At 38.3% G+C, this 24,273-nt stretch overlaps 1 protein-coding gene across 1 annotated transcript in view; it reads left to right on the top strand.

The window, feature by feature from the left end:
- Positions 1–442: 442 nt before the first annotated feature.
- neto1l (neuropilin (NRP) and tolloid (TLL)-like 1, like) overlaps positions 443–24,273 on the top strand; it is a 195,058-nt gene continuing 171,227 nt past the window's right edge. Inside the window, exons 1-4 of the mRNA XM_060824299.1 lie at positions 443–476; positions 1,276–1,329; positions 4,322–4,450; positions 6,693–6,941. Of these exons, the coding sequence (XP_060680282.1) occupies positions 443–476; positions 1,276–1,329; positions 4,322–4,450; positions 6,693–6,941 (466 nt within the window). The remainder of the gene's footprint in view (positions 477–1,275; positions 1,330–4,321; positions 4,451–6,692; positions 6,942–24,273) is intronic.

Genomic DNA, 24,273 nt, shown 5'->3' with positions numbered 1-24,273 from the left:
AATACGCTTTGGGGGAAAAAAAGGGGAGTCAATCTGCTTTTATACAGCTTCTCCCAGAAGATCGAGAAGGTGGAGCGATCAGAGGACTGATGACGGACCTATTAATCCCTTCAATGCATCAAAAGGCGCCGGGAATCGTGGCAACGTTTGTGTGGGAATCATGGGGATATACTAATCAACCTGGAATCCTGTGCGAAACTGCTGGGGATTAGTTTGGGTTGAGTTTTGAATACACACACACACACCTCTACACATGTATGTCTCTCCAGACACAGCGTTCCAGACGGGAGCTGGGGACGTGGATGAGCTTGTGTGAAGCAGCTTTCTTCCTGAATCCATCCAACCATCTCATCCCATCCCATCCATCTCCCGTCAGACTGTCAGCCACGCATTGCTTCAATGGAATTGGTTTGGATTGGAGCCCCTTGCATTAGAATCAGACATGGTCCATGGGTATCAGCACGGATTGTTCCACGGTAAGTTCCGCCTATGCGACTTGAGTGGGGAACCCTGTTGACTGTCAACATTCGCCTCGGTTGTGCGCGGCTGTGTAGAATCCCAACAGGACACTGAATATAGATCAGGTGCAGCTAACAATATTGGAGGGGGGGGGGGGGGGTGGGGGGTGGATGAAAAGGAGAGGGATAGAAGGATTACTTAAGTCAGTCCCTTGATTTACCAGTTGCCTCTGAGAAATCCAATTGCCTTCCCAGAGCACATTTAACTTGCGCTTTTCTGTTGGCTGGCTGTCACTTCCAAACTATTTCGTCGCCCATGTATTCGCCGAATCAAATATAACCCCCACAAGCCCAGATAGCTTCGATTCCATTTGCTTGGAAACTCCCGGCGTTTGGCGAGGACCTTTTTTTTGTTTCTCTTCGCTAGCCCCCGAGCAAGCTAGGAGTTCGAACTTTGTTTTAAAATAGATTGCTATTGTTAACTTGTGCTTAGACTGCAACTAGACTAACAGCTAAAGCAGATGTGGGGAAAAATAAATGGGTTTGTATGCGTTTTAAATACGTACTGAAAACGATTCTGAGAAGCTGGATATAATAACGTGCAATTCTTCATTTGCATAATTAACAATCATAATGACATTAAAAGTGTGTCTTTCAGAAAGGCATTCGTAAAAGTACATCAACTTCTGTCAGTTGTATTGTACAATTTTTCTGGAAATTACTTGCATTTAATAGCTGTTTCTAGATACTTAACCATATTAATGCAAACGCCGGAAAAAGTCCCTGTGATAAATTTGTTTTTTTCCCCTTCTCGCAGTTGTATCAAGTCTCATCCTGCTAGGACTCTGTGTGTCAACAAAAAAGACATCAGGTAATATTTATAATGGTGTCCTTCCTTTGATAATCATGTTTTCTTCCTGCTATTCCAATTATCTGATTGTAATCAGCAGATAATGTCACTTATTGTTCAGTGTTTACTGCAGTGATCTGTCGAACGTTGAAGTGACTCATAGGTAGCAATGGCTAAAGCATTTTGGAAGCGCTTTCTCCAGCATAGTTACTGCATAAAGCAGACATTGCAGTTGACTGTCTGCTCGAGGAGACATCGAAATTATTAGGAGTAGGGAAGAAAGAGAGGAAAACTGGCCACCTATTGTCTTTTTATATGATAACATTTCTTCTGGCTTTTACTTTGAACCTCAATTTTTATACTTGTTCATTGGTCTGAATTCTGATTAATTTTTGCATTGATATTAACCAAAATATTATTCCCAAATGTAACTGACAATTATATTGCATAAATATTTTCTACTAGTAATATTGCAACAAAATCTGTGCCCAATCTCATAAGACCAAACTGCATGAAGGGAAATATTGCCACCTAGACACTACCAAACCACATGCAATTGCTGTCAGTACTAGTAGGGTATTGCCTGTTATGGGGATATTTTTGTCCAGATGTCAAATGCGGATGCTAAGTCAGTCGTTTTCTCCAAAGACACACTGATGTGAGAATCAGAATGCAGCGCATAGTTTTGGTCCTAGTTGCTGATGATTGTATTTTGAATTGGCTGGGAATGCTGAACCAGAAACCTGCAGTCTTGTACTCTCGTGCTAGTTTAAACAGTTTTCATAAAGTAGTATGTGTTGGCTCCAGCTGCTCTCTTCCTCTGAAGAGAGTTTCTGACTGGTGCACAGGGAAATTTTGACTCTCGGGGTCCAAGATAGGATCTCTGATGTGGCACAGATGGTTTTCATGTTGTGGAAGAGCTGGTGTTGGACTGGGTTGAACAAATTTAAAAATCACACAACACCACGTTTATTTGGATGAACTAGCTTTTGGAGCCTGCTCCTTCATTAGGTAGCTGTGGATGGTCTTGGTAGAGAAGTCCAGAGAGGATGCGCTGCAGACAGAAATGGCACCATCTTTGCCATCCTGTCTGTTTCTCCTGGGGCAACTGGGCAGCACGGTGGCTCAGTGGTTAGGACAGCTGGGACACATCGTCAAGGACCTGGGTTTGACTGTCCATATGGAGCTTCCACATTACCCCTGTGTTTTCATGGGTTTCTGCCGAGTGCTCTAGTTTCCTCCCACAGTCCAAAGATGTGCAAGGCAGGTGGATTGGCCATGCTAAGTGTTGAGTTACAGGGATAGGGTAGGGGGTTGGTTCTGGGTGGGCTGTTGTTCAGGGAATCGGTGCAGACTTGATGAGCCAAATGGCGTCTTTCTGCACTGTTGGGATTCTGTGATTCTATGATTCTAAGTGTTGCTGCACTAAATAAGACCCTTTGTAAAATTCCATTATTAAGTATCGCCTTTCTCTTAAGTGGTTTCTTTGGATTGTCTCCTAAGACTTAGCAGCAATATACTTTCTGTTTTAGGTGATGTTCTTACTGTATTTCTGAGATAAAATATGTTGCAAGAAATTTGAAATTTTGACAAATGCCCAAGAAGGTTTTTTCCATACATTTCAGTGACCTTCCACACAGCTGCAGGAGCAAGTGAAGATGAACTGGCAAATATCTATTTCAATAGCACTTTAAATCCACATTTACCCTATGCTTAATTCAAAATAGCAGGTCCCTCATAAAGTGATGGCATTAAGATAAATGATAGTGACCAAACTTGTATGTACTGTCTTTATTGGGTGCTAATAGACATTTTAAATGATATTCTGTCTATTAATAAGTTTCTGGGAGTTTGGTTCTTCCACAGTTTGCAGGAGTGCAAATATCATGTGCTAAATCTGGACAGTTTAACATGAGACTCCATTTTGGCCACCTTGGAAGATCTTCAGCAACTAAATGAGCTGCTAAAGAGTCTTCCTTAAGAATTTTAAAGTGAGTTGCTTACTATGAATGAATAATGTGCAGATTACAAGAAAAAAGACTGCCACTTCACTGGCAGTGTGTTAATTCAATTGTCTGGAGCACCACAACTTCATGTCTGAATGTTTTACTACTTCAGTAGTTTTCACAGTGTCTGCTCAATGTTGCTCCCTCTTTGAATCCCACCCTAACAGGATTCCTTGATTTATTTAATTTACTCATATGGTATGGGTGTTGCTGGCAAGGCCAGCATTTGTTGCCTTTCATCAGTTGCTGTTGGGAAGATGCTAGTGAGCACCTCCACCAACTGAATGGCTTGCCAGGACATTTCAGAGGGCATTTAAAGATCAATCACTGTTACTGGAGTCAAATTTAGACCAGGCTAGGTAAGGGTTGCAGATTTTTAGGACATTAATGACCAAGGTCAACTGTTATGACAAACTAGTAGTTTCATGGTCATCATTACTGTTTCCTTTTTTTTAAATTACAGATTTTATTTAATTAATTGAATATAAATTTATCAGCTTCCATAATAGTTTAAATATATATCATTAGATTATCAGTCATGATCTCTGGATTCTCAGGCTAGTAATACAATCAAAACTTTACAATAGACTTAACTAATCTTAGATTCATTTATTGTTCATTAGATCTAAATTTACAAGAAAGAGTTGCAACTACTGTCATAGCAAATGATTACACTTCAAAAATAATCAATGGGTTATATGTATTTTGAAATGTCGGTAGGAGACATTAAGTTTGTCTTGCTCTACCTTTCTTTGTGTCAGTTCCTACTTCATTGCAGGTCAGTCTATGATCTCCGCCACACTAGATTCATTGTGCTGTTTTAAAACAAATTACCTTAACACTGTGTTAGTCTTTGCTGTTCACCTACACTATCCTACACCTGACCTTGAAAGATAAATGACCAACCTCCTCTTCTACTAATAATCAAAATGTGCAAGGTTCTTGGTGTTTCAGGCAAATTGGTTTTGCCACATATTAGTTTGACACCAAATCTGATTTATTTATAGACAAACCAACCTCTTCAAAATCAGTGCAATGTGGCTCTTGGATCAAGAATCCAGATGGTGGCTTCTTCACATCTCCCAATTATCCAAACAAGTACCCTCCTGACAGAGAGTGCATATATATCATTGAAGGTATGAACAAGAGATATGTCACTTGTAGTGAAAATAAAATGATTACATAAAATGAATTTTATTAGTTATTGTTTACAATAACTGTAAAACATAAATCTAGTTACTTCATCAGTGAGTGCAACTTTAATCCTTTAAAAAAAATTGATTTTCTGACATTAGTCAGTAAATGTTTTTGCATTATTTATGCATTATTTTCTTTTACATAAATACTTATAAATGTTTCAAACAGATCAATTTTAAATTCTATCATAAAATAAATTGTTATGTCTCCAAAAATAATTCCTTCCTTTCTTTAAGGGAATATGGACATGGAGGCAAGACTAGTATTTCGTGCTCATTCCTAAGCGATCTTGAATTGAGATACTTTGCTAGGCAACTTCAAAGGGTGGTTGTGTGCCAACCAAATTGCTGCAGGTCTGGAGTCAGTCGTAGGCTATACCTAGTAAGGAAGGCAGAGTTTGTTCCCTACATGGCATTATATAACCAAATTAACTTCTCCAAAAATCGGTGATAGTTTCAGTGATCTTTATTGAAAATAGCTTTATATTCCAGATGTATCAATTGAACTTAAATCCAACAGATTGTATGGTGGGACATGAGCTAATTACCACAGCATTAGCCTGGAGTTCTGAAATACTGGTCCACTACTGAGCCACCATTTCTGTCCTTACCGAGATTTTCAGAAGTGATTGGATTTTAGTAAAGGTCCCTCATGATAGGTAATCAAGAAGATTATGGTGCATGGGATCCATGGTGACTTGGCCAAATGGAGTCAGATCTGGCTTGTCCACAGAAGGCAGGGGGTAGTGGTGGAAGGGTGTTTTTTCTGGCTGGAGGTCCATGACTAGTGGTGCGCCACAGGGATCTGTACTGGGACTTATGCTGTTTGTGATACATGTAAATGACCTAGATGAAAATGCAGATGGATGGGCTAATAATTTTGTAAATGATACACAGTTTGGTGAAGTTGTGGATAGATTGTCAAAGGATACAGTGGGATATAGATCAGTTGCAGATATGGGTAGAGAAATAGCAGATGGAGTTTCATCCGGCTAAGTGTGAGGTGCTACACTGAGGAAGATCAAATGTTAAGGAAAAGCATACAGTTAATGGCACAACTCTGAACAGCATTGATGTACAGAAGGATATTGGAGTTCAAATCCATAACTCCTTGACAGTGCTCAAGTAGATAGGGTGGTAAAGACCTTTATTAATTATGGAATTGAGTACAAAAATCAAGATGCCATGTTGTTACTTTATAAGACTTTGGTTAGGCTGCACTTAGAGTATTTCATTCAGTTCTGGTCGCCACATTATTGGAAGGATGTGGAGGCTTTGGAGAGGGTGCAGAAGAGGTTTATCAGGATGCTACCTGGATTAGAGGGTATTAGCTATACAGGGAGGCTAGAAAAATTTGGGTTGTTTTTCACTGGAGTGATGGAGACTACAAAATTATGAGATGCATAGATAGACTTGAAGGTCAGAATCTTTTTCCCAGAGATGAAATGTCTGATACTCGATGGCATGTATTTAAGGTGAGAGGGAGGAAGTTCAAAGGAGATGTGAGGGGCAAGTTTTTTTTTATGCGGAGACTGGTAGGAGTGTTGCACTGCCAAGGGTGTTGGAGGAGGCAGCTACCATAGGAGCATTTAAGGCTCTTTTAGCTAAGCAAGCAAGGAATGGAGGGATATGGAACAAGAGCAGGCAGAAGGGTTTAGTTTAATTTGGCGCTATGTTCGGCACAACATTGTGGGCCGAAGGGCCCGTTCCTGTGCTGTTCTATATTCTATGATTTCAAGAAGCTTTTTTTTTAACCAAGATTATTTTGGTCTGAAAAGTAATTAAATATATGTTTCTTTTATTCAATCATATCTTGTATGCTGTATAAAGTAATAACATCTCCCAGATTTCACCCATATTATGGATTTAATATTGACAGTAGACAATCTGTTTGATGTAACATTAGATAAATATGCAAATTAGTTAAACATGTAAAATCATCAAATCATAAATGCATTAATTTATATGATATTAGTGTCCATTATTTTAAATAAGTATTGGTTGTGTACTGAAAGTTTACAATTGCCTTGAGATGTGATGCTCCGCATTAGGTCTGGGTGTCGTGTCTTGTATCATCTGAACTCACTCATTACCTTTGGTATACCACACATTTGTAACTTAATTATGTCAACTCTTATTTTATGTATTATCTTGGAATTAATTGTATGACTTCATTATTTAGCTGCACCGAGACAAAGCATTGAACTTTACTTTGATGAAAAGTACTCCATTGAACCTTCTTGGGAATGCAAATTTGACCATATCGAGGTGCGGGATGGACCTTTTGGATTTTCTACTGAGATTGGACGTTACTGTGGTCAAAATATTCCACCTTTTATAACATCTTCGGGTAGATATTTATGGATTAAATTTGTTGCTGATGGTGAGCTCGAATCTATTGGATTTCTGGCAAGATATAACTTTATACCAGGTAATTGTTTTTTATTATCGCATTGGAATAATAGTGACAAGAGACAAGTAGATATTACTCTTTCCTGCTTGAGTCCACAAAATATTTGAGTGCACAAAATGTTTGGCACATAAGTACCTTTTAAATGCTATAGTGAATGGAAATTGCCAAATGCATCTTTTATGAATAAATACTGGTTACAAAGAAAAGGATACATTTCTGTCCATAATTAAAAAATTCTGTTATGTTTCTGACTGATACAGAATAGACATGTCGAATATAATGTTGCCCTAAATGTATCAGATAGGGAATTTTGATGTTGGAGTAGATGAGCTGTATCTATACCTTCTCAGTAGAAAATCCCAAAAATGTGTTGATATGATTACATGCAGGACTGAATCCTTGATGAGGATGCAGGGGGATTAATAATATCTTTATTTCTATGCATTTTCATAATGTATTGAATGATGTTAATACATTAGACCTCCGGCATGTCAGAACATTTAAAAACTACATTATTTAACAGTTATGTAGCTATTTTCAATTAAATCCTTCACTTTCTGTGAAGAAAACTTACTTATTAAGAAATGGTTTTCTTATGGCTGGTCTAACAATTTGGGTTAGGTTAGTATCAGCAGCTTCCACTGGTGTCTCATTGTACTCAGTAACATAGAATAGTTCCATAAAAGAACCAAGAAGTTTTGCTTTGTTACTTCCACGTGTCAGTGAGAGGAGATTGAATTAGTAAAGGTAACCTATCTGGTCTGACTTCTAGAAGACTGTATATTGAGCTGGGCAAAAGTGAGGACTGCAGATGCTGGAAACCAGAGTTTAGATCAGAGTGGTGCTGGAAAAGCACAGCAGATCAGGCAGCATCTGAAGAGCAGAAAAATCGATGTTTTGGGCAAAAACCCTTCATCAGGAAGTGTATATTGAGCTGCTTTAGGCTGAGCTCTAATAGGAGGTAGTATATTCAGAGGATTGGCTAACAAGTAGAAGACAGAGTTGAGATAAAGGGGACAACTTTAGGATGGCAGTGGGCGGCACGGTGGCACAGTGGTTAGCACTGCTGCCTCACAGCGCCTGAGACCTGGGTTCAGTTCCCGACTCAGGCGACTGACTGTGTGGAGTTTGCACGTTCTCCCCATGTCTGCGCGGGTTTCCTCTGGGTGCTTCGGTTTCCTCCCACAGCCCAAAGATGTGCGGGTCAGGTGAATTGGCCATGCTAAATTGTCAGTAGTGTTAGGTAAGGGGTAAATGTAGGGGTATGGGTGGGTTGCGCTTCGGCGGGTCGGTGTGAACTTGTTGGGCCGAAGGGCCTGTTTTCACACTGTAAGTAATCTAATCTAATAGAGTGGCACAGGGATTAATGCTGAGGCCACAATTACATACAATATTATTAATGACTTTGATAAGAAAATGAATGTTTTGCATCCAGGTTTACAGATGACAAGAAAAATAGTTGGGGGGGGGCAAGTGGTAAGGTTGACACAAAGAGTTTGCAGAGGAATATAGACAAATTAATTGAGTGGGCGAAAATTTGGAAGTGTCTATGGAGCTATGGAGATATATAAGCACGTTGGCAGGAAGAACATTGGAACTGAGTATTATTTAACTGGAGAAAGCCTGGAGAAGGCTACATCAGTGAATTTAACAGACCTTGTCCATGAATCACAAAAAGATAGTATCCATGTTCAGTGGGTAATAGGGAAGGCAAATTGATTACTGGCCTTTATTTCAATGGGAATGGTGTTTAAAAATAGGGAGATTTTAAAATAAAACTACACAAGATCACGGTTGGAAAGCTCTGAACAGTTTTGGGTCGTAAAGGTTCATGAAGCTGATATCAAGTATGTTTTATAAATAAATCATTAGAATATAGAAGAATGTGAGGTAATGTTAATGATACATAGGTGATTCTTAGGAAATAGGAAATAGATGCACAAGAGAGTTTAGGACCAAAGGGCATAATCTCAGAATAAGGGGTCACACATTTAAAACAGATGAGGAGGAATTTCTTTTCTCGGGGTAGTGAATCAATGAAGTTCTTTGTTGCAGAGAGCTGTTGAGGCTGGGTTGTTAAGAAAGTTCAAGACTGAGAAAAGCAAATTTTAAGTCAGTAAGGGCATCAAAGTCTACAGCGAAAAGTTAGGAATATGGAACTGGGAATTGTCAGATCAACCATAATCTCAATGATTGGCGGAACAGACTCAATGGACTGAATGGCCTACTTCTGCTCCTACATTCTATAGTTTGATGGTCAATGTCAGCATGTAAGTCAGCTGCAGCACTGCTCAAAATGATGAGGATAAGTATGTTAAAAAAAAGTGTCACTGAGTTTGGGAGATTTCAGAAAGTCATTCCACAGAGCCATCTAGTGGTCAGAGCCTGATACTCTGTTATGACAGTTGACATAATGGAATTACATGGATTGTTGAATTTAATATAGTTAATGTGACCAAGAACATAACCAAAAAAGTGTGGAACAAAAAGTGAGGTTCGTGGACAGGAAATGTGGTGGGTATGGTTTTAATGACTTGTATATTGTGTCTTCTTTGTGGAGTTGAATAACAAAAATGTAGATTGACAGCAAACCATATTTGATGCAGTATAATGTTTTTGTGGATCAACATATTGGCTAGAGTTTTAACATTTATATATTCCTGAATTTACTTAATTTCTAGATGATAATGCATTGTGTGTTTATAATATGGCAGAAGTGCAAACACTTAAGATAATCCTTTGGGAATGATTTGTGATTTATTTTGACAAAGCTGTTACCTTATTTTAACACCTTGGGTTAGATTTTGCCTCTGTGCAATAATATAAATGTTATGAAAGCAAATTTGCAGTCCATTTTACAACATCCACTTTTTATTTACGTTTTATATTTAAATTAATTTAGCATTAATGCTTAAATTTAGACATGAACTCTGGTGGATAATTTCATGGTATATTTAATTAAAATAAAAGTTAGAAGCGATATTTTTTATGCTCAGTCAGGTTTTACTTTGTAAGAAAGAGCTTTGTTTACATTATTCCATTTATCTGTTTTGCCTGATTGCTTTTAATGATACATTCTTCACATTCCTAATATTGCCTTCCCTGAAGTCTGTTATATCTCAATATATCAGTCAAGCAGATGTTTGGTTGGAGTCATAAAGTTATAAAGTACAATATGGAAACGAACCCTTCGATCCAACCTGTCCACGTTGACCAGATGCCCTGCATTAATCTAGTCTCATTTGCTAGCATTTGACCCATATCCATCTAAACACTTCCTATTCATGTACCTATCCAGATGCCTTCTAAATTTTGTAATTGTAACAGTATCACCACTTCTTATGATAACGCATTCCACACATGCACCACCTTCTGTGTGAAGAAGTTGCCCCTTAGGTGCCTTTTAAGTGGTGGTGGAGGGTTGTTTTTCAGACTGGAATTCTGTGATTGGTGGTGTGCCACAAGGTTCGGTGCTGGGTCCACTGCTTTTCATCATTTATAAATGATTTGCGTGTGAACATAGGAGGTATTGTTAGTAAGTTTGCAGATAATACCAAAATTGGTGGTGTCGTGGACAGCGAAGAAGGTTACCTCAGAGTACAACGGACATTGATCAGATGGGCCAGTGGGTTGAGGAGTGGCAGATGGAGTTTAATTTAGATAAATGTAAGGTGCTGCTTTTTGAAAATGCAAATCTTAGCAGGACTTGTACACTTCATGGTAAGGTTCTGGGGAGTGTTGCTGAACAAAGAGACCTTGGAGTGCATGTTCATAGTTCCTTGAAAGTAGAGTTGCAGGTAGATAGGATAGTGAAGAAAGCATTTGGTATGCTTTCATTTTTTGGTCAGAGCATTGAGTATAGAACTTGGAAGGTCATGTTGTGGCTGTACAGGACATTGGTTTGGCCACTTTTGGAATACTGTGTGCAATTCTGCTTTCCTTCCTATTGTGAAACTTGAAATTGTTCAGAAAACATTAAGAAGGATGTTGCTAGGGTTGGAGGATTTGAGCGAGAGGGAGACATTGAATCAGCTGGGGCTGTTTTCCCTAGAGCATCGGAGGCTGAGGGGCGATCTTATAAAGGTTTATAAAATAATGAGTGGCATGGATAGGATAAATAGACAAAGTCTTTTCCCTGGGGTGGGGGAGTCCAGAACTAGCGGGCATAGGTTTTGGGTGAGAGCAGAAAGATGTAAAAGGGACCTAAGAGACAACTTTTTCACACAGAGGGTGGTGTGTGGGTGGAATGAGCTGCCAGAAGAAGTGGTAGAGGCTGGTACAATTACAGCATTTAAGTGGCATCTGGATGGGTATATGAATAGAAAGAGTTTTGAGGGATATGGGCCATGTGCTGGTAAATGAGACTAGATTAGGTTAGGATATCTGGTCAGCATGGACGATATGGACCGAAGCGTCTGTTTTGGAGCTGTACATCTCTATGACTCTAATTCTTTTCCCTCTCATTTTAAATCTATGCTCTCTAGTTTTGGACATCCCTTCCCTTGCTGATTCATCTTACCCCAGTCTCCCATGATTTTATTAATATCTGTTAGGGACCCTTCAGCTTTTGAAGCTTCAGGGAAAAAAGCTCCAGGTTATTCAGCTTCTCCCTGTAGCTCAAGCCCTCCAACACCAGGAACATCCTTTTAATTCTTTTCTGAACCCTTTCAAGTTTAACAACATCTTTCCAGTAGAAGGAAGATGAGAATTCCAAAAGTTGTCTTTGATTTGTGCCAGTGTTATTTTATTGCAAGTGTTAGGAGAGCACTAAAGCAATTTAAGTTGACCAGATCATTATTTTGTGATCCTTCTTGTCTGTTTCGAACATTGCTGCTTGACCTGAATAAGATTATCATCACACCATATGAGAAATCCAAGGGTACATTATGTACTGCACTGTTGGGCAGTGAAAAAAATTGGCTTCAGAAATGTTGAAATTGTTTTCTGTTTTGGTGAGTTGCTTCTGACACCTCACCAATTTACCATGAAAGTGGTAATGAAAATATTTATGCTTGTTCGAGACACAAAGACCCAATGTCAGGCATATTAAAACTTGTAGTTCAAAATCTACATCATTATTCAGACACATCAATTTGTTTCTTCAAGGTATAGCAGTCAATCAATGTCATTTTCCACTTCCTTCATTTTTCATGTAATTGTAAACTGTTTTGCACCTGGAAATGTTTGTGCAGGAACAAGATAGTGTTTTTCTTGAATTCACTTGTGTCACATGAGTTTTGCTGGCTGGCCAACATTGATTGCCCATCACTAGTTTCCCTCAAGAAGATAAGTGGTGAGCTGCCTTCTTGAACTACAGCAGTCCATGTGCTGTGAGTAGTTCTACAATGCCCTTAGGTAGGGATTTTAACCCAATGAAGGTGAAGTAATAGTGATATATTTCCAGGTCAGGATGGTGAATGGTTTGGAGACGAACTTGCAGGTTGTGGTATATCCATGTACCTGATGCCCTTGTCGTTCTAGATGGAAGTGCTCGTCAATTTGGCAGGTGCTATCAAAGTATTTTTGGTGAATTTCTGCAGTGCTTGTAGATGGTACTACTGACCATTACTAATGGAGGGAGTGGATACTTGTGGATGTGGTGCCAGTCAAGTGGGCTGCTTTGAACTGGATAATTTCAAGAGTGTTGTTAGAGCTGCACTGATCGAGGCAAGCAGGGAGTATTCCATCACATTACAGACTTGTGCTTTCTGATGGTAAACAGGCTTTGGGGAGTCAAGATGTGAGTTACTCACTGCAATATTTCTAGCCTCTGACCTGCACTTATAGCCATTGCGTTTATATGGCAAGTCCAGTTGAGTTTCTGGTCAATGGTAATCTCCAGGATGCTGACAGTGACAGATTCCATCATGGTAACACCATTGAATGTCAAAGGGTTGTACTTAGATAATGTATTTGTGGAGATGGTGATTGCCTGACATTTATGTGGTGCAAACATTATTTGCTAGTTGTCATCCTAAGGCTGGATATTCACCATGATATGTTGCATTTGAACATGAACTGCTTTAGTATCTGAGGAGTTGTGAATGGTGCTGAACATTGTATAATCATTGACAAACATCCCACTTCTGACTTTATTATGGAGGGATAGTCATCGATGATGCACCTGAAGATAATTGGGCCGAGGACAATACCCTGAGGAACGTCTGCGGAGATGTCCCAGAGCTGAGATGACTGACCTCTAACAGCCACAACTGTCTTCCTATGTGCCAAGTATGACTCCAATTGCACCGCCACCTCCGCTGTGTCTGTCCTACCAGTGGGGCAGGACATATCCAGCAATGGTGATGGTAGTGTCTGGAACATTGTCCCTTGTCTGTTAGATTTGATTTTGTAAGTGTGGCTATGTTAGGCTATTGCATGACTGGTCTGTGAGCTGTCCAAATTTTGGCGCTTGTTCCCAGATGTTAGTAAGGAGGACTTTGCAGGATCAACAGTGCTGTTTTTGCCATTGTCATTTTAGTTACCTGGGTCAATGCCAATGTCCGTGAATTTTGTTTCTTTCTTGAGACTTTGTAGCAATTGATACAACTGAGTGACTTTCTGGGCCATCATTGTATCTTTGGAGTCACAAAAATGTCGAATCAAGTGACAATGGCAGATTTCCTTTCCTCCTGTGAGCTAGTTGGGCTTTTCTGACAATTGATAATATTTATGATCATCAACAGATTCTTAATTTCAGATTTCTTGCTTTTATTGAATTCAAATTTTACCATCTGCCATCGTAGGATTCAAAGCGCAGTTTCTACAGCATTAGTCGAGTTTCTGGATTAACAGTCTAGAAATAATGCCACTAGGCCATTGCCTCCTTAGTGTGATTTGAAGTTCCTTAGAGTTGGATGCCTCACTCATGCATGCTGGAATAATTATTGGTGTTCACTACAGTCATTTGTAAAGAATCATGTCAAGTTCATAATCTTCAAGCATTTGACATGAATTCTACACTGAAGATGCTGAAGAAATGGTTTCAACCGGGGACTGTTCTTAACAATCTTTCTTATTTCTCACTCCCTGTCATCTGAAAGAACTTATGAGTGATCCAACAGATATCAAAGCTTTATCCATTAAACTCTTTTTTTTAAAACTGTAAGTCCAGTTATCGAGTGGCAGCATCTATTTTGACCATCATTTGAGTAACTGAGTCAGGGTCAGGATTAAAGTTAGCCATAGTTGATTCTTATGTACTTCTCAGAAGGAGTCGTGATATTGGTGGTCAGATATGAGATTATTCTCCTTGCTTCCCAGTCTAAGATCCACTCAAGAACTGACACAGAAGCAGAATTCAGCAAAGACAGTGGTAGAAGTGAGTTTTTTTTAAAGTTTGTAAATCTAGATATTGTATTGGAAAATGCATTCATTCAAATCTGTTAATTTTACATTACAGTCCCTAGTGGTGGTCAGAATGTTGGCTCCCAAGCACAAAGACAGTAGGTTTGCTAATGATGGTCGTATCATAGAAAATGATATATTGGTGACTGGGTGATACTGGAGTGAGTTATGCTTACAGCAATTAATTTAACCGTGTTGTATTTAGTTGGATATAAACAGAAAGAATAGAAATTAATGATAACACAGCTACAACTGGTGGGATGATATTGACAGGGGAGATGAAGCTGAAATAAGAGAGAGCACATGCCTAACTGCATAGTCACACAATGCTGCTTTTACAACAATGGTTTTTGTGCGTCCCTTCTTGGACAGCCAAGGCACTTCATTAATATATTTAAGTCAAGTTCTCATAGTAGTAAGTGAGAATCTGATTTAAAACTCATCACTGCCAGCTCAGTTTCCCCGGATGCAGGGTATCTATTAGCAAAGAGGAGGCAGGAGCAGTCAACTCCAGAAGGTTTTTTTTAAAAATGGTACTTCTTGGTGAACGAAAGGATTCAGGAACTCCAAATCTGTTTCCTCAAAGTAACTTCAACCTCCCCTCTGCTAATTGTGGATTTTCTATCAGGCCTCTTCACCTCTTCAGAGATCGACTATCTCCCTTCAATCTCTTACACTGTCTAACCTTGATCTGTGGCTTTCATATTGTCACTGACTGAATCCAGACCCAAAACATGCAACCCGGTCTGAGATTGTGACTGCCAGGGACTGTACAAAATTGTTCTTCCATAATAGCCTTTAGACAATGGCATTTTCACACAGCAACTGGATGCCTTCTCAGTTTTGCTTGCTGTTTGTTGGAGATCTGCCATTCATTTTGGCAGGATTTGAGTTTTTCTAGCCTTGTCCGATTTCCCCTGCACTCTGCCAGTTCCCCAATAATATAGGAGCTCCACATATCAAAATAATGACTGAAATGTAGCACAACATAACTGGTACAATCACTTAGATGTTACAGGAACAGATACTTGAAGTTGCTATGAACAAAAGTCTTGGCAGGACAAGTCAAAAAACTGCAAAACGAAATGTTTTCAGATCCTCAGGCTTTATAAATAGAGACAGGAAAAAAGTGATATTTCATTGGTTAGGCCCTGAGTGAAGGGCACATTTATGATTGATAAGCTTTTTGGATATTTTTATTCACTCGTGAAATTTGGGCATTATTGGCCAGGCTGACATTTGTTGTCTATGTATAATTGCCTTTGAGAAATTAGTGTTGGTGAACTGCTTCCCAGCGCTGTATGAGTTTATGCATAGGTAATTTTAAAGTTCCAATGAATCGGGTGTTCCGGAATCTTGCCCAACTGATAATGAAAGAACAGTGGTAAACTCCTAAATCAGGCAGGTCTATGACATGGAGGGAATGATGATCCCATTTGTGTGATGCACAAGACCAATTTGAAAGGGTTCAGAAAATATTTACAATGATGTTGCCAGGGTTGGAGGGTTTGAGGTATAGGGAGAGGCAGAATAGGTTGGGGCTGTTTTCCCTGGAGCGTTGGAGGCTGAGGGCTGACCTTATAGAGGTTTATAAAATCGTGAGAGGCATGGATAGGGTAAATAGACAAGGTCTTTTCCATGAGATGTGGGAGTCCAGAACTAGAGGGCATAGGTTTAGGGTGAGAGAAGAAAGATTTAAAAGGGACTTAAGGCGCAACTTTTTCATGCAGCATGTATAGAATGAGCTGCCAGAGGGAGTGGTGGAGGCTAGTTCAATTACAACATTTAAAAGGCATCTGGATGTGTTTATAAATGAGAAGGCCATAAAGGGATATGGGCCAAGTGCTGGTAAATGGGACTAGATTAATTAGGATATCTGGTCGGCATAGACACGTTGGACCAAAGGGTCTGTTTCCGTGCTGTACATCTCTATGAAGCTATGATCTTGCAGAAGGTAGAGATTGTAGTTTTAGGACGTGCTGTCAAATAAACCTTGCACTGCAGCTACCATGTGCTGATGATGGAGGCAATCAATGTTTAAGTTTGGGATGGCTGACAATCAAACAAGGTAGTTTTTGCCTAATAGTATTGAACTTACTGAGTAGTATTAGAGTTGTACTCATCAAATCAAATGGAGAGAATTACTTTATTATCCTGACTTGTAACTGGCAGCTGGTGGAAAAGTTTTGAGAAGTCAGGAAGTGAATTACTTGACATAGGCAATCAAAATTCTGGTTTGCTTTTGGCAGCCACAATATTCATGTGGCTGGTCCAGTTTAGTTTCTGATCAGTGGTAACTTCAACAGTGATGATCTTGGAGACATTCAATGATGGTAATGCCATTGAATATCAACCAGAGATCCTATTCTCGCTTTGTAGAAATCATCACTTCCTGGTACCTGTGTGTCATAAATGTTACTTGCCATGATCAACACAAGCCTGAACACTACAGATTCTGTTGTATCTGGGCAGGGACTGTTGCACTATTTGAGGAGGTGTTGTAAACGAAACTTGGAATTGAGACAATTGAGAATGAACTGAATTGGGTCTATTCAACTCAGATCTGGAGTTAATTGACTTAATAATAATGAAGATTTGAAAGTGCTTCTGCCATGGTGATATAAAAGAAAAACATAAAAGGATTTGCCAGTACAAAGCCTGAGAGATTATTCATTTCTTCTCATTGTTGCAGGGGGATGAAAAGCACAGGGTGTCACAGGGGCAAAGAGGACAATTGACACCCAGCAATGAGTTCCGATTTACTTCTATCCCAAAGGATCACATTTATGTTATAGCCAAATACTAGCTTTAATCATCATGCTTGTTATCTGTGTATCATATTCTGTGTTGCTTGTGAATATACCCTATCACAAACTGGACTATTTTGTGAGGAAATAACAGTTTTACGCAACTAGACAGTTGCGATATAAAAGATCAACTTCATGTTTCTACAACTAGTTGTGAAAAATGTTGATGTCAGAGTCACTTTTGCAGAAGTTGCTTACTGTTTATTCCTTTTAGAGGCAGTGCTGTGTCTTATGGAAGACTACATATTGATGTAGAACAGATTCAGCTGACAGGACTGCCAAATATTTTCTGCACTGAAAAGTATCCTTATTAAGCTCAATGACCCTATTATAAAGATAAAATAGTTGGAACTTGTGAAGTTTAGTAATCCTTCCTCTCATAGTTGTTTCTTTCTGCAAGAGCCATTTGGGATGTATTGGGTTGTGTTACAAATACGCTTTAATATTGTTAAAGTTTTGAAGAATTTGAGAAATCAAATTTATTTCAGACTTTTTTTTATAAATAGCTGCTTCTTTCAAACACATCATTGAAAGTTCATTGTGGAATTACAAAGCTGCCTGCAAAACACATGACAGATTTTACTTGCTTGCTTTGCTATAGGTCCTGTCAGTGCTGTTTTGAACAGCGACTGGCTTGGAGAGGTGCTTATTTGATTTGAGCTTTGACTGAATTAGAGGAAAGCCTGCCAAGAACAAACTGCACAGTTGATCTTCCTAATTTCTTTGATAGAAGCCCTCCTATTGAGTTCAGCATGAAACCGTTTTGTTCTTTTTAAAGAGCGTTTGAAGAAACCTCTTAAGATTGTAGTTCTGAGTAAGCTGTGCCTGGAGACTTCAGAGACCACCATGTTTGATTAGTGATCTCACCACACATGCCAGAAAAATCAAAGCATCAGACACTAGAACATGCCATGAAAACTATTGCATTGAGTAAAGTGGGTTTGTTTCAGGAAGCTAGTTTCTGAATGTGTGTGCATGTGTATTAATTTTGTTTAAAACCTGGTCTAAGTAAGTTATTTTATTGATCATCTTGGAAACTTGGGAAAAAGTACTTTTATTTTACATTGCAATGTATGGAACTGTCACCATACTAACAGACATTATACAACAATACTGGTACCCAGCATGGAAGGCTACTTGTATGATATCTTAGGTAGAAGATAGTCTTGGTCTGAGTTAAATACTAGGTTTATTACACATTACTTATCAGCTTGTACATGAAATCTGAGAAACATGAGATTCAATTAGGAGACCTAAGCCTCAATTTAACATTAAGTAGATATTGCTACAATTGAATTTCAGCGTACACCATAAGGACACAAGACTCTTTAGTTCCTCCCAGGAAAAGTCCTTTAGCTCCTAAAGGGCAGAGCCTGTCTCATGATGCCATTTAACTCCTTCAGGACCAAACTGACTTATATAACATTGCCCTCATCATTTTATGTTACCATTTGCTAAGAAAGCTTAATGGCAGGCCAGAAAGAAAGGGTGGTGGGGTACCTTTGTTGGTATACTTTTGACCATGTATGATAGCAAAAAATTATCTTGGATCAGAAAATACAGAATCCATATAGTGGAGGTAAGAAAAACAAAGGGAAAGAAGATGCTGGTGGCAGTGGTCCATAGGCTCCCTAACAGTAGCTATGCTGTAGAACAGAAAATAAATTAGGAGATAATGAAGAGGTTTGTCAAAGAAAAATAGTACATTAGCCACAGATTACCTTAATCTTCATTTGTATTGGAAAAATCAAATTGACAAAGGTAACCATGTGAGAATTTATAGAGAGCATTCAGGATGAATTCCCTAGATCAAATGTGTTATGGATATAACCAGGGATCAGGCTACTCTGGATCTAGTAGTAATGTGTAATGAGGCAGGTTTAATTAATGATCTTGGAGTAAAATATTCCCCAGGAGCAAGTGACCATAATTGCGCTTAGATAAATAAGGAGAAAGTGAGGACTGCAGATGCTGGAGATCAGAGCTGAAAATGAAGAAGGGCTCATGCCCGAAACGTCGATTCTCCTTCTCCTTGGATGCTGCCTGACCTGCTGTGCTTTTCCAGCAACACATTATCAGCTTAGATAAATAATGCAAGTTATAAAGGAATGAGGGCAGAGCTGGCTGGAGTGAACTAGAAAAGGCAGAAAAGATGGTTTAAGAACAGTACTGAATGGTTAAGAAAATATTCACGATTTGCAATAAACATATATTCCAACGAGGAAGAAAGATTCTTGGGAATGGATAAATCAAGTATAGTTAATGAATAAAGTTATGGATAGTAAATTGAAAGATAAAAAGTGCAATATGTCAGAGATTAGAGGTAACCACAGGATTGTGCAACTTTTAAGAAACAGCTAAAAGTGACCAAAAACAAGAGAGAGAAAGTAAATTTTGAAGCTAAACTAACAAGTAATATTATGACAAACAGCAAGAGATTCTTTGAATATATAAAAAGGACAAAAGAGATCAAAATGAACATAGGACCCTTACAGGGTAAATAATTTATGGGGTACCAGAAAATGGCAGTTGAGTTGAATAAATACTTTATATCTGTCTTTGTGGTAGGGGACAATAATAACGTTCTATACTTAATGAATATTCAAGGGACAAAAGGGCAGAGGAAATACATACAATAACTATCATTAGAGACAAATTGCTCGGGAAAGTAATGGGGCTAAAGTTCAACAGGTCCCTTAGACATGATGGGTTACATTCTAGGATATTATGGGAAGTAGCTTCAGAAATAGTCATAATCTTCCAAGAATCCTTACATTTTGGGAATGTCTGTTAATAAAACATCCTTATTCAGAAAGAAAAGAAACAAATTAATTGCAACTACAGGCTAGCTGGCTTAACACATCAATTGGAAAATGTTATTATATGGACTCTATTGTAAAGGATGTAATAGCAGATCTTAAAGACACAGTAATATAATCAAGCAGAGTAGCATGGCTTCATGAAGGATAAAGCACTGTATTTACAGCTACTTAATGAGATAGGATCATAAATATTTACAATATATACCTGAAGGACTTACATGACGAAAGTGAATATACCTTCACTGATGTTGTGGATGACACAAGAATTAGGTAGGAATCAAGTGCTGAGGTTGACAAAAAAGGTTTGCAGTGGGATACAGACAGGTTAAGTGAGTGAGCTAAAATTTAGCAGATGGTATATAATGTGGGAAAATGCAAGATTTTGTGTTTTAGCTGGATGAATAGAAGAGATGAATACTATTTAAATGGAGAAAAACTGCAGAAAGCTGCAGAACAGGTAGCTGGGAATCCTTGTGCATAATTAACAAAAAAAAATCCAAGTACAGTGGATAATAGGCAGGGCAAATGGAATGTTCATCTTTATTTCAAAAGAAATGACTAGAAAATAGGAAAGTCATGGTCAAGTTATACAAAGCAATAGTCAGACCACACCAGAGTATTGTTTTTGTTCTCCTTATCTAACGAAAGATATACTGGCATTGGGGTAGCATGATGGCTCAGTGGTTAGCACTGCTGCCTCACATCAGGGGACTCAGGTTCGATTTCAGCCTTGGGCAACTGTGTGGAGTTTGCACGTTCTCCCTGTGTCTGTGTGGGTTTCCTTCAGGTGTTCTGGTTTCCTCTCACAGTCCCACAGGTTAGATGGATTGGCCATGCTAAATTGTCCATAGTGTCTGCGGAAGTATGGATTAGGTGGACTAGTCATGGGAAATACAAGGTGGGGGCACGAGCAGGGGTGAGCCTGGGATGCTCTTCAGAGAGTCACTGTGGATTTGTTGAGCTAAATGGCCTGTTTCCACACTGTAGGGATTCTTTCTATGAGAAGGCTTATTCAGTTGATCACAAGTCTGGTGGGATTTTCTTACGAAGTTAAGTACTCATTGAAGTTCAGAAGATTCTTAGGGGACTTGACAGAGTAGATGTGAGGGGTTTTTTTTCCCTTTGTGGGAGAGCCTAGGACTGAGTGTACGATCTCAGTGTAAGGGTTGCCTGGTTAGTACAGAGATAAGGAGAATTTCTTTTCTCTCTGAAGGCATTCAATCTGTCAAATTTGTTTCTGCAGAGAGCTTGAGAGGTTGGGTCATTAAGTATATCCAAAGCTAAGATAGACAAATAATTAGTAAGGGAATCAAGTGTTATAGAGAAAAGAAAGTGAAGTTGATGATTATCAGAGCAGTTGTGATCTCATTAACTGGTGGAAAAGACTCAATGGGCAGAATGCCTACATCTGCTCCTTTGTCTTATGGTCTTATCATCATTGGAATGTTAACTACCTAAGTTTGTTGCGGCATTGCTAAGAAATGAATGTATGTCTTCTTAATTGAAGTGGCCATTGTAAATGACACTTCTATTGTCACACACTTAATGACTGAATGGAAATAACCTTAATTTATCCTAAATATGCCAATCCATTGGTAGCCTTGGATTAGTTGTGAAGTCCACGGAATGCATCACCATACAAGTCAGAACACGTGAAACTCCATAGCATTAAGGCTACTGGCCAAGTGCTGGATAATGGGATTAGATTAGATTAGATAGATGCTTCATAAGAGGCACAAATATGATGGGCACTTTTCTACATTGTAAAAACTCTGTGACTCTCTATGGCAGAATATACCAAACCTCTTTCCTGTAGGAACTCATCCCTCATCAACCCCATTACTGTCTAGCCATTTTTCTAGCTGATATTTTGTTCTCAACTTACTTTCCTCTCCTATATTATAATGATCTTATTCTCTGCTGCTTTGTGTTCACATGGAGGTACTGCAGATTTATGGTGGATTTGTGATATAAATTTCAGCTATATCAGGTGGACCATTGTGTTCCACATCTCTTTGAAGATTGCGATTTGGAGATATGAATCAACTCATTTTGGTAAGCAGTACCATTGGAGGCATTGTTATAAGCTTGTGCACTGGTATGAACCTCCTAATGTAACAAACTAAGTAACCATAAAAACTAAGTTAAAAAATCACACAACACCAGGTTATAGTCCAAAAGGTTTATTTGGAAGTGCTAGCTTTCAGAGGGCTGCTCCCTTATTGAGTAACAAGTGGGGCAGGATCATAGGCACAGAATTTATAGCAAAAGATCACAGTGTCATGTAATTAAAATGATATATTAAACAAACCTAGATTGCTGTTAAATCTTTCATCTTTTAGAATGGGTTGCAGGTTTTGGTTCATTAATATGTAAATTCCATAACTTCTTTTAAGTCACATTATTGAGATAACTTAAGGTTTTATAAAAGCAGATGACATATCAGCCCTCACTTTTTTTTATAGAAAACCTTAAGTTATCTCAAGAACGTAACTTAAAAGAAGTTACGCAATCAAAGAGTAGCCCTCTGAAAGCTAGCACTTCCAAATAAACATTTTGGACTATAACCTGGTGTTGTGTGAGTTTTAACTTTGTACACCCCAGTCCAACACTGGCACCTCCATGTCATAAAAAATTAAAACAAATGACCTGTACTTTGCAGTCAACAGTGAAGGGACCTTGACCTGATCTTGACACCAAGTTGCCCAAAAAGTTTGAACAGGTTTTAGAGTTTTACTTTCCTTTATTTTAACATGACGTTTGATTGAATTATATTTCAACTTCTAGTCATTTTTCAGAAAATGAAAAAAAGAATTTGGGCATACATAAGGTAGAAGCTGAGTTTTCATCAAAACTGAGAACAAACATCACTTTTGATGTAAAAGTCATGAAAGATTTGAAATGCCATCCTGTGGTAATGACCCTCCTCATTTATAAAGTTAGTTGTTCAAGGCCAGAAGCGTTGTTCTTCAATAATTATGTCTTAAACTCTGTCAAATTCCAACTTACAGCTCATTGAAAAATGTTCAGCATCTCCAATAGGCTTTGTTGTGAGAATTATGCATATAATGTCGAAACTCACGTCAAATCACCAATTCTGTAATGAATATAGCTTTGAAGGTGCAACAGCCTGTCCAGCAGATGAGCAGGTTGACCCTCACAGCAACTGGATTTTGCCTTAAACTGTGCCTGGTGGGCATCACATATTCTTGATAGCATCACAATAATGACAGCTGATACTAACAATCTTGCTATTATTAAACTACAAATTATGAAAAATTATGTTAGACTATTAGGTTCATGTAACACTTAAGGTTTCTGAGTTCTATTGCTTGCCACAATCTGCCACCTAAACTATTGTTTGTTGATATACAATGAATTATTTCCTTCTGTATGATTGTCCACCTGCTCCTTTTGTCTTTAATGGTAAAAGCAGTGGGAATTCACTAAATGATTATGTGTTCATAGATTCCCTTTTGTTCTCCATTACATTTCTTTGAGTGGATTTCACATTTTTTGTTTATTATTCTTTCTCAAAGTATTGATAAAAGTATGTCAAACAAAGAAAAATTAATAAATTTAACCTTTAACCAATTTGTCGTCTTAGGTAATATTCTTATTATCTATTAAGCCATGTCAGTTTTTTTTTCTGGATCCCGTGTGAACAATGAACCCAATATTTATTTAATTTTAGTTTTATCTTAGTGACATATTGCTATGGTCTCTTTAATAGATTAGGATATAATTCACAAACAAAATCTACTATTACATTGGTTGTGCTTGGGATTGATCATTGAATTGTGCTTTTCCAACTGTCGTTCAGTCATTTTCTATAAATAATGCACAAACTATAGTTGGAGTGATAATGTATCCATGTATTATTAGTCAAATGGAACCCTAGCTTCTTGAAAACAATTGAAGGGATGTTTTTGCAGCTGCACCATGATCTGCAGCTACTTTTCATTTTCACTAATCTAAATCACATGCTCATGAAGTGCACATTTCCAAACAATGGAGTAGGTTTCCAAGTTATCATTTAGTATATAATTGGTGTTGTAGCTTGATCACTTTGAAAAACGCTGTACAAATTTTGATTTCATGCAATAGAAAATTAGACAATGTCTATTACAGTTGAATGATACACAATTTTATTTTTATTTTGTCAATTAGTTGGTGGTTTGTTAAATGTTACTGAAAATTGTTGTAAATTGAGGAAAAAAGAATAAAGTCCAGCCCTTGAGTAGCACAAACATAAGTAAAGCAGACAAAAGAGAATTTTAAGGATGTTACTAATTCTTGAGTTTGGATGATTTCCCTAAATAGCATGCATTTCGCCATTCGTGGTTTGTTATGCTAGCTGAGTATTTTATACAT

Source organism: Hemiscyllium ocellatum, chromosome 4, assembly GCF_020745735.1.
Source record: "Hemiscyllium ocellatum isolate sHemOce1 chromosome 4, sHemOce1.pat.X.cur, whole genome shotgun sequence".
Classification (NCBI taxonomy): Eukaryota; Metazoa; Chordata; class Chondrichthyes; order Orectolobiformes; family Hemiscylliidae; genus Hemiscyllium; species Hemiscyllium ocellatum.
This window is presented reverse-complemented; position numbering and strand designations above follow the sequence as displayed.